Source organism: Capsicum annuum, chromosome 2, assembly GCF_002878395.1.
Source record: "Capsicum annuum cultivar UCD-10X-F1 chromosome 2, UCD10Xv1.1, whole genome shotgun sequence".
Classification (NCBI taxonomy): Eukaryota; Viridiplantae; Streptophyta; class Magnoliopsida; order Solanales; family Solanaceae; genus Capsicum; species Capsicum annuum.
In genome coordinates this window covers 29813590-29825595 of record NC_061112.1, presented here as the reverse complement: position 1 = coordinate 29825595, position 12006 = coordinate 29813590, and the positions used below count along the sequence as shown (strand labels likewise).

Here is a 12006-nt window from a genome sequence, read left to right as displayed (position 1 = left end):
ACATTCAAGAAATATGCTACTGAAGGCCCTCGAATTACGAAGAAAATCAAGAAAAACGTTTGAGAAATACGATACTAACAGTCCTCAAATTACGAAGAAAATAGTCATCAAGAGAAAGAATCAAAGGGGAAACAGATTTATACCCACAATCATTTATCAATAAAAATTCTTGTTTCTACATATTTTGTTTATGGTTGAGTTTATTTTTCATCAACAAAAATTTGTTCCGACAATCGCGTACAAGGAAAAAATCTAAGCCCTTTGAAATCTTCAAACATCAACGTCCTAGTCAAAATCCAAGAGTCAATAATAACTATCTATGATGCATGTGGAGACTTATTGCCTTTATAAATTAAGTTTTGGAATTCACTCATGCTTTTTCTTTTTTGTTAGTTGTAACGATAGATATGGCACTAAAATTAGTAATTTCGATCGTTTTACCCAAACTGAATTTCTAGCAATTTGTTACTCCCTCCGTTCCTATTTCCTAAAAAAAAAAAAATTCCCTTTCAGATTAATTGATTGTTTTTTTTTCCACGCACGTTAAGAAATTATAAATAAAAAAATAATAATTTTATTAATTCACCTTTAAAAAAAAATTAGAAACTTTACAAACAAGTGTAAATACTTTAAAAAAATATTAATTGCAGGGATAATATGAAAAAAATTTAATTAATATTGTCTTGATTTAGTAAAGTTGGCAACTAATATGACAATCATTATTAGTAAAACGACCAACTAATATAAAAAGAAAGGAGTACATATCATATTTTTTATTTGCATGCCCTTAAGAAAAACATTAACTAAAAAGTAATTTGACTAAATTACTCTTATTTATTGCTCATTTCTATTAAATACTTCTTTATTTTGCACTATATTAATATCTCTTCTTATTGATCACTAAGGATATAGGTGAAAACAAATAACTACTTCCTCCGTTTCAAAATAATTGATCCTGGTTCACTTGACACTCCTTATAAGAAAATATTTATTACTCTCTTCGTTTATAAATATCTGTTCACTTTTGACTTAACAAATACCTTAAGAAACAATAAATATAATGGTGACATTTCTATATCACCATTTGAATAGAATAAATTTTTTGTTTTAAAAATGTTATGAGTGATGTATAGTATTTAATATCAAAGATAAAATGGGTAAAAAAGAGGTAAATTATCCATTAATTTTATAAACTAGACAGGTCTTTTGAACATTTTAAAAGAGAAAAATGGATAAGTAAAGAGTAGAGATTTAATTTACCAAATTAGTCTTATTAATTATGTTTTGAAAATATAAATTTGAATATATACACTTTGTTTTGTCATTTAATGATAAGAAAAGTTTTAGAAGAATATAATAAAATTCTTTTAATTTCATAAAAATAACAAATAAATTAAAACAAATATTTTTAGAAAGAGAGTCGACTATTTCAAAATAAGGGAGGAATATGTATGTCTTGATTTTATAAAATAACAAACACGTCCTCAATTTCAAAATAGTTGGCTCTGACTTGATACTTTCCTTAATATATACACTTCCCTTAAGATATATTTATTAGGAGTTTATTTTATCAAATTAACCTTATTAGTTATGTTTTGAAATATAAATTTGAGTATGTACATTTTATGTAGTCAATTTCAAAATAGTTGGCTCTGACTTGATACTTTCCTTAATATATACACTTCCCTTAAGATATATTTATTAGGAGTTTATTTTATCAAATTAGCCTTATTAATTATATTTTGAAATATAAATTTGAGTATGTACATTTTATGTAGTCATTTAATAGTAGAAATATTATTGAAAAAAAATAATAAACTTTTTTAGTGATTTCTTAAATAAGATAACTAAATTAAAATGAAGATTTTTAATAAAAAAGCCAACTAAAACGAAATGAAAAAAAATATTATAAATATTTATTTTAGTAAAGATGATAAATATTTAGTAACCGACGGAATAATTGTTCTCTTCTATTTCACATTAAATTTCTTTTGTTCAATTTCGTACTCCATTTCATGTGAAGCTGTAGCTGTAGGGGGAATTTAAGAGGCACGGGAAACCGCTTCTCAAGTTAAACGAAATTTCCACCTTCAATTATTAATATTACTTTTACCTTGGTAATTAAATGAACAGTGATAAAATTTAATACTCACTCTAATTCAAATTAAGTAATTTTTTGCCTCAATGCACACCTATTAAAAGAAATTAAATATAAATTATATTTTCTTTTTTAGATATTATCAGGCTATTTATAAAATTTCAACCACATTGAATTATAGTTAATTAAAGTCTCTTGGAACTCATAATCTACAAGTGTAAATAAAGAATATCATTAAAAGAAATTCTCAACATGTCTCTTGAACAATGAATAATTCACTTATTTTAAATATTAAAAATAATTCAAAAATTTACTTATTCTGAATTATAAAAGTATATATTTTCATTTTATATCCTAACAAAAAGTTTTTTTTTTATATCAAGTGGCTCCAAACAAGTTTAGTGAGGTAATATGAGAACGTTAACATTAAATAGTGAAGGAAAGTAGATAATTCGTTTTGGAGGAATATGATATTTCTTTTGGTTTTCTTTCCTGGAAATTAAGTAGAAATAGTTGCTCTATATCTCTCCCGTCATTTTTACTTATTTAGTATACTGAAAATAATTATTTATTTTTACTTGTTTAAGAGTAAAAATTAAAAAATAATTTATTATTTTATATATAATTAATAAAAATGATAAGTAAAATTATATTTTATTTATATATATATAGACAAATAAAGATTTGGGGGGAGGGGGGCGGAGTAGGGATATACAATTAAAAGTGACAAATAAAATTATTAATTAAGTGGATACTTCAAGTTTTTAAAAATTAGATAAAAGTGATAAATTTTTTCAGATTCTTATTTTAATATTTTTGCCCCAACAACTATAAAAGTTACCTCAATAATTATAGAAGTTGTATTAACAACTATTAAAATTATTCGATAACTATGTAAAATTATTGGATAAGTGAATAATCGATGACACAACTAGTAGGGGTGTACAAGAACCGAACCAATCGATAAATCGCATCGATAAAAAATTTATTGATTTATTGTTTTTGGGTTATTGAGTTAACAGTTTTTTTAATAATTTTATAAAAAAAATTATTGGGTCATTGATTCGGTTTGATTTTTTCTTATTGGGTTTTGGGTAAACCGATAACCTAATAAGAATGTATATATATATGACTTAATATACATTTCTTTTAATTTCTCTTTAATTTCTACAAATTAACAAACCTATTATTTCAATTATACAAACTTTTAATTTCTCCTAACAACGTTTAATTCAAACTTGAAGGTTCTTGTAAATTAAAACACATCATGTAGGATTTTTTGTGACAACTAAGATTTGATTTTTTTTCATGTTGTAGATACTACTATTTTTAATTTATGACTATTTTCTTATCGATTAAATTAAAAATCGAACCATTAAGAACTAAAAACCGATAAACCGAAAACCGATAAAAAATATCTTATTGATTTGATTATTGGTTTAGCATATTTAAAAATCAAAAACTGATAAATCAAACCAATAATATATAAAATCGAACCGAACCAACCGATGCACACCCCTAACAACTAGTAATCAACAATTGTTTGACCGATTTATCTTTTTAATTTAATAATATTATGACGCCCACTTATCTCCAACTCATTTTTCCCACGAACTTTGTACAAGCATTTTAAGCTCTAATTTTAATAATTTCATGAAACTCACTTATCTCCAACTCATTTTTCCGACGAACTTTGTGCGAGCATTATAAGCTCTAATGTTTTTTCCTTTTAATTAGGAGTTCGATTTTGAGACAAATAACAGAGAGTGAACGGAGGGAGCAAATATTCCCTTATTGCCCAAAAAGGATAATTCGAGAATTCCATTTTAGTACTATTAATAAACACCACATGAGAATTCTTTGTAAGTATTCCTGGTAGAGTAGAATATATATATATATGCCAGTAAGTTGTATATATATTTGCCCATGGAAATACTAATAAGCAAACTAACCTGATCGCGGAATAAATTGTCCGCATAGACTGATAGAAAAAGATGCAACAATCCGGCATGAACCATCGGCAGATCCGGGCCACCCAGGCACAACGAAGAGAAAAGCTCATCCGGAAGTCGCATTATATTCCGGCAACTTAAGCCGACTCCGGCAGCCAATTTAAAGCTGGAGAAACCCACATATGCTATTCCACCAATACGAATCACGGTAAAATGGCTATCTACCGATGCATCGGCAACGACACAAACCTTCCACGATTCCTCCAGCAACGGCGTCGACGCAACAAGAGCTGCCAACGTCTCGCTAGACTCGAACCTGCAGACATAATGAATTCTCTTTAATTAGGTGAAAGAAATTGTATCATAAAGTTATGGGTTAGTGGAAAAAAAATTTGTGTTTACTTACGATGAAGCTTCCGACTCCATACTTTTCACAGTTTTTGTGAGAAAAAGAGTTTGAGGGGAAGTTGCTAGCTTGAAAAGATTAGAGGAAAAAAAGATATTTAAATTGGTCTTCAGAGACTTTGACAATTGACATGTGCGCGTATACATTACTCTGCGCGTGCTGTCGAAAATGAGTAATTCGTTGAGCTTGACATCTTCTGCTGTTGGATACCGACAACTTTGACATATATATATATATATATATATATATATATATGTATAATCTATATTTATAATATATTAAAAGTGTGAATATTATTAAAAAAGTAATTTAAATTTTTTTATTTTTTATTAAAAGTTTTTGCTTTAGATAAAATTATCATTTTACTATTTTTCTAATATTTAAAAGTTAAAAATTAATTAAATATATTTATAATAAAATATTAATTATTTTTAAAAATTAATCAAATATATTTATGGTAAAACATTTCCTATTCTAATATATATGGTAAATAAAAATATATTTAAAAAGGAAGTTCTAAAGTATATAATAAAAGGAAATATTTAATAAAAGTTTTATTTTGGAAAGGTTTTTGTTGATAAAATAGGAAAAAAAAGAATGAGTTTTTTCTTCTGGTTAAATGTTCATACTTGTGCCAATATTATTTTAAAATGGCGTGGAAAAAAAGGCTAAAAATAGGATGAGTATAAAATTGATAAAAAGAACTAAAAATAGATTATTTTTGTTTGTTGTTTATTTGGAATGAAAATACCATTGTCTTCTTATATAATTAATTGCTAAGAAATAAAATTGTTAATTATTATTTTGATTATTATAATATTGGTTGAGTTGATCATCTTCTCCGTGAATTTCTTATTGCAGCAGTTTGAGAACTTCTGTGATGTTTGCTTTGTATTACTTTGCATGATAGGAGATAGAGGAAGGCATATTCAAGTTAGGTCTCCCAGATCCTCTTTCCAATTATATTTGGGTGAATATAACTAGACACTAAGAACTTCATCTTAGGACAACACAATGGAGGAAACATTGGCCATAACGATGTTTATTGTATCTTTCCTATTCAGATCCAACATTTAGCCATTTATTTTTGTTGCGATTTTTCAATTTTAGTTATCCAAGTTGTGCTTAAGACTAAATATGAGCGTCAGAACATGATGAGCACTTTGTGTTGCTCAATGTGTGCTTCAATGTCGTTATCAAAATTCTAAGACACTTTTTCTTGGCAATGAATTTCTTTTGAAGAGGCAACACTAAACAATTGATATTTCAATTTTATCATAATTATTTTTCAATTTAATTATTCATATATTTATTATTTGGTCTAAATCTATAATCTATAGTATATTAAAAGTGTGAAGACCCTTAGAAATATGATTTGAACTTTTTACCCTTCATTAAAAGTCTTTCCTTTTGACAAAATCGTCTTTTCACCAATTTTTTTCAATTATTATTTAATTAACTTTATAAAATTAATTATAATCTTAAATATTAAGGAGTCATAAATTATATGATAAGAGGAAAAATATATGAAAAATAAATTTTGGTACTTCTAAAATAGGATAGAAAAATACTTCTAAAATAGGACTCTATTGAGGAAATACTTCTATAAATATTGAGACGCGCGTTAAACTAGAGAAGAATTTGGTTTACTTATTGGGAAAATATAATCGATGATCATCTAACTTGATTCAGTTGCATGTCTAGATTAGTGGATGCTTAATCTTCTAATCCTCAACTTCTTCATTGTTTTTGTCAACATAATAGAATTCAACTGTGTGTATATATATCTTCTATGTTTTTCATTTAAGGCATTCTTTAGGATCAAAATTTGTGATAACTATTGTATTATTTTGTTGTAGTTACAGGTTGTAGATGAATTGACAGGTGGTAGATGAATGTGATCGGCTTTGAGAATTTTTTTAGATAAAGGTTAGGTTTAATTGTATTATTTTTATATCTCTATTTTGAGGATTTTTTTTGTGTAAATGTTAAGTTTAATTGTATTGATATCTCTATTATCGTTTTATTTTGTTATAGTTTACAGGTGGTAGATGAGTATCAAACGACTTTGAGAAATTTTTTGTGTAAAGGTTAGATTTAATTATGTTGTTTTGATGTCTCGATCATCGTATTATTTTATTATAGTTACAGGTGGTAGAAGAATGTTGATCGACTTTGACAATTTCTTTTTATAAAGGTTAGGTTTAATTAAATAAATTCTCCAAGAGATGTTGAATTTAATTATTTTATTCATCTATATTATTTAAATAGATATTCTATTTAGTGTAACATTTGAATTCAATAAAGTAAGGTCACGCGCGAGGCGCATACACTTAAACTAGTATATATATATAATTTCAAAATTCAACCTATATGGCACTAGTATAATTTCGATAGTTAATTAAATATTTTATTATGAGTTATAATACTTTTTCTTCTATTCCAATTTAAGTGACATTGATATAATTTTTGAAAGTCAACCTATATGGCACTCTATAAATTCGATAGTCAATCAAATGTTTTATTGTGATTTATAATATTTTTTCTTCTATTCCAATTTAAGTAACACTGATATAATTTTGAAAGTCAACACATATCATTTTGTGTCTATTTATGAAATATTATTAATTTTCTAATGCGACCATAATAATCAATTAAGAAGCGAAGAAGACATGTCTTAAATAACTTATAACAACTAATTAGAAGTGATATAATAAAATTACTATAAGAAATACTTGTGGGAAAAGGAATAAATGAGCCTCATATAAAACATCAAGTTAATTTAAAAAATCAAATATTAATTTATTATTTTATGTCTATTCTATATTTTTTATTAAATATTATAAATTTTTAATACTTAAATAACCTATACTAATTAATTAGGGGTAATATAGTAAAATTATGATTGAAGCAGCTGAAGCAGGTAGCACAAGCAGGCATGTTGAAGACGTGCCTGTTTGTCCCCACTTAACTAATCAGAAGTGATATAATAAAATTAATGTAAAAAAATACTTATGAAAAAAGCATAAATGGGTCTCATATAAGACATCAAGTTAATTTAAAAAATCAAATATTAATTTATTATTTTATGTCTATTCTATATTTTTTATTAAACATTATAAATTTTAATACTTAAATAACTTATACTAACTAATTAGGGATAATATAGTAAAATTACGATTGAAGCAGCTGAAGACATGTCTGCTTATCCGACAAGCCTGCTTATCCCCACTTATTATAGATAGTAACTAGGTGGCTTGCGCGGTGCTACGCATGGCTCAATGTTGATCTTTAAAATTTTATGTTACATATAATTTTATTATTTAATTAACACTTTCATTTATTTAATTGATAAATTCCAAGATAGACATATATTATTATATTTAGGTTGATGAAATTTGTATAATAATATTTTAAGTTGTTTAAACTTTTGTGGCATTGATATTCAATTATATATTTTTAAATAATATAAGTTTTTAATTATTGTATTTTACAATATATTTTTTTCTATTCTACTAATTAGAAGTAACATAGTAAAATTATTATAGCAAATATTTGTACAAATTTTTTAAGTGGTCCCATATAAGACGCCAAGTTAATTTAAAATATCAAATTATATTTTATCATTTTATGCCTACTCTATATTTTTTATTTAATATTATTATTTTTTTAATACTTAAATGACGTATAAAAACATCATAAAATAATTTCTTATTTTATGCCTATTTTATTTTTTATTAAATATTTTTTTAATATTTAAATAACTTATAACAATTAATTATGAGTGATATAGTAAAATCACGGTTGAAGCAGCTGAAGCAATCATGTCATAAATGTCTATTTTAAATTTTTTAATACATAAATGACATATAGAAATTAATTAAGGGTAATATAGTAAAATCACGGTTAAAACAGCTGAAACAACTACGTCATAAATGTCTATTTTATTTTATAAATGTCTATTTTATTTTTTTATTGTATATTATTATTTTTAATACATAAATGTCATATAATAATTAATTAGAGGTGTAATAGTAAAATCACGGAACAAGCAGACAGGTGAAAGCAGGCATGTCGACTGTCAGCTGCCTACTTTCATGTAATATCCCGTACTTCTACCTACCTTAAATTCATCCCAAAAATATTAAAAACTTATTTCAAAGATTAATCCACTTTTATACATGTGGTATTTTAAAGATTTTCACTTTTTGTCATGTGGAAAACTCAATAAGCTTTCCATCGATACCAAATTCGCCCAAATCCGATACCCAGGCGAAGAGTTAGAGCCTTTTTAGTGAGACAGTGTATCACCTGAGCCATCAGCGCATCGCGGAGCAGGTCAAAATGGCAATCATCAAAATTCAGTGAGCCTCCGCGATTATGGCGCGTCGCGCCAGGGCTCAAATTCAGAGTAGTCCTTTTTTCAGTATCTCAGCGCGATACCACCGCATCGCAATGAACTTCTAGGTCCCATCCAGTATTGCAACGCGATTTCACCGCGTTGCACTATCAGCCCAGTTCTCAGTTGGCAATTTTTAGTGACACAGCGCGATAGCGCCGCGTCACACCAACCTGACAAATCAGGAAATTTTCTCAAAAATAAAATACGCATTCAAGGGTTAAAATGGTCAATTTCTCAACCCTATATAAACCCAATAACACGTGATTCAGTCATATTTTATCCAAAATATAGGATTTCTCTCAAATTTCTCTCAAGAACAAGCTAGGGTTTTCAATTGGGGATTCATATTCAAGACTCAAATTCAAGAATCTCTCCGTCAATCTTCGTAGAATCAAGAACTAAGGTATGCACAGTGTGGATTCATGGACTCCTTTCGTCCATGAAGCTCAAGAACCCTATTTTAAACTATATGTCATGATGTTCTTATTTTGAATTGATTATGCTCATTTTGTTATTGTTGCACGATTGCCAAGATTGTATCTTTATCATGTTTTTCATGAAACTATATTAGTATAGGGTTGAAATTCATGTAATTGAGTTAAAAACTAAAACCATGTGGTATTAAATTGATGATCATACCTATGCCCTAAGTGTGCATGCAAGGTGTTTGATAGTATGCCCCAATGAATGAATGATGATAAGTACTTAGTTTCCATGTGTCAAGATCATGTCATGACTCTCAAGTTATGCTATACCTATTTTATTAAGATGATTCCCATGCTAAACCTATGCATTGTGATTGCTTGATGGGATGTTCATAAGATTAGAAACATGAAATTATGCCATGTTTATACGTATTACTATCCATGTACAACAGTATGATGATCATGTGCTTTATGAAATTCCCAACTATAAAATTATGAATTGTTGATATTGGTCATGTGATCAAAAGTATCAAACCTTGTCAGTTTCATTCTATCGAGTCCTGGGGGTACTTGTACCCGATAATTTAGCTGTGTGCCTAGAGCCATGTCATGTTTTCATGATACTTCCAGTTAAGCCATGATCAGTAAAATTTGATCAGTTATATGACTTAGGAAAACTCAGTAAACTCAGTATCAGTCCAGTCCCATTCAGTAATCTCAGTAATCTCAAAAATCTTAGTAATCTCAGTCAGTCATCATGTCTCAGTAGCATTCCGTCAGTCAATGGAACTCAGTGAATTCAATTTAGCTCCGCTAAATAATACCATTAGTATCAGTTCAGTGTCTATTCAGTTGGGAGTAGGATTCAGCACCGAGTGAACCCAAGATGGGGACTCACCTGTTATTCAGTGGATGGTGTAATCCTTAAAAGTAATCTTTGCATTCCAGAACTACGTAGCCAGCGTAGGTTGAGATGTACCCCTATGCATAGGGATACTAATACATCTCGTTTGGGGTTATTTCTAACGGGGTGACGAAAGAGCTTTCTATTAGAAAGGGTTACCTTACAGCTCATCTTTACCCGTGGCACGGTATTGACATCCTTCCAGCTGGGGTTACAGGTTGGACCCCACCAGTTCAGTTCTGGGGCATGTCGGTTAGATGATTACCTCCCACAGTCTCAGTTTCAAATCTAGTTTCAGTAATAGAACTCAGTTCAGTTTTACAGAAATCCAGGACTGTCAAATACAGTCAAATCAGTACAGTGTGAAACCCAGCTAGTTCCATCAGTATCAGGAATATCAGATACAGTCACTCATGTTATCAGTATTCAGACTCAGTAATCATGTTATCATAAACTCAGTTAATAGTATATTAATTATATGAAACCCATGTTATTAGTATTCAATTTTAGGACTGTCAGATACAGTCAATCAGACCAGTTCTTCATAATCAAAACTGTCAAAAAACAGTTATTCATGTATCTATAATATAGTATCAGTCCCTCAGTATTCAGTATCCCAGCATTAGTAAACTCAGATGTCTGTAAATTCATGTTATCAGTAGACTCAATAGTCAGAACTTAGTATTTAGTTCTATCACGATCTCAGTTACAGTTACATATTCATGCATGTATTCTCACATTCATATCATTCAGTCAGTTAGTGTTGTCCATGCATATGAACCCTTTTACATTCAGCCTATCTCACTTGCATACCAGTATATTCAAAGTACTGACGTATTTGCGCTATAGTGTCTTATATCATAGGTTTAGAGACATGAGCTCCAGCGCATTAGTAGATTCCAAATATCAGCAGTCAGTCAGCAATCAGTCTTTATCCTTTGAGGACGATATGATTTGTTATTTCATTATTTCAGTAGTCGGAGTTAGTTGGGGACATGTCCCATCAACTCCACAGTTTTCAGACAGTTCAGAGGCTTTCAAACTACAGTATGTTTTCAGATAGTTTATTTCAGTTTTTGGATATTTTTATACCCCATTTTAGACATTGTTCTATATTCAGTATTAGTTCAGTTTTGAATCTTATGGCCTTACAACTTATATTCTGCATATTTACAGTATATTATTGTAACAACCCGTATTCAAGTACATGTATTGGCGTATTCAAGTACGTGTATTGGTCTTATTTATATGGAATGAATTTTTTATTTTATTTATACCGGAATTTGTCCGTCGATGGTTCCATACGAAGGTTATTGAATAAGCTTTGCAACGATATAAAGATTTCCAAAAATGGATAAGTTTCGGATGTAATCGAGCGCGTTCGAAACTATAAAACGGTGGCCGGGATATGGTGAATAGTAAATGTGCAGGACAATTTCCTGCACACAAACTACTGAGGCCTGCCAGTTTTTTGGGTCAACTTTGAACGCTCATAACTCCCTTAATATAATGAACTGGGAGAGATACGACCTATCAAAAGAAAGATCTTTGAGTCTTCTTTCCAATTCAATTGGTTTCATCCAAATCCAACGTATGAGGAAGGAGTTATACTCGTTTTACTTTAGCCTCTCAAAACAGATTTTTAAGGTCAACTTCAAACGATCATAACTCCTTGTACAGGACGAAATGGGTGGCCTACTTTATATGAAATGAAATCCCTTTGAATTATCTTTCCAACGATACCAATTTTACCCAAATCCGATATCGGAGATAAGAGTTATGGTCGATCTACTTTAGCTTGTCAAAACAGTCCACCATG

General features: G+C 28.7%; 1 protein-coding gene across 2 annotated transcripts in view; it reads right to left on the bottom strand.

Moving 5' to 3' along the window:
- Positions 1 to 4616, bottom strand: part of LOC107858435 (lipase-like PAD4) — a 39958-nt gene extending 35342 nt beyond the window's left edge. The window contains exons 1-2 of one of the 2 annotated variants that reach the window (XM_016703089.2): positions 4457 to 4616; positions 4051 to 4366 (exon numbers count right to left, since the gene is read on the bottom strand). In XM_016703089.2, coding sequence (XP_016558575.2) covers positions 4051 to 4366; positions 4457 to 4602 — 462 coding nt within the window. In that variant the 5' untranslated portion in view covers positions 4603 to 4616. The remainder of the gene's footprint in view (positions 1 to 4050; positions 4367 to 4456) is intronic. The other variant, XM_047405538.1, reaches the window with a different exon arrangement.
- Positions 4617 to 12006: the final 7390 nt, after the last annotated feature.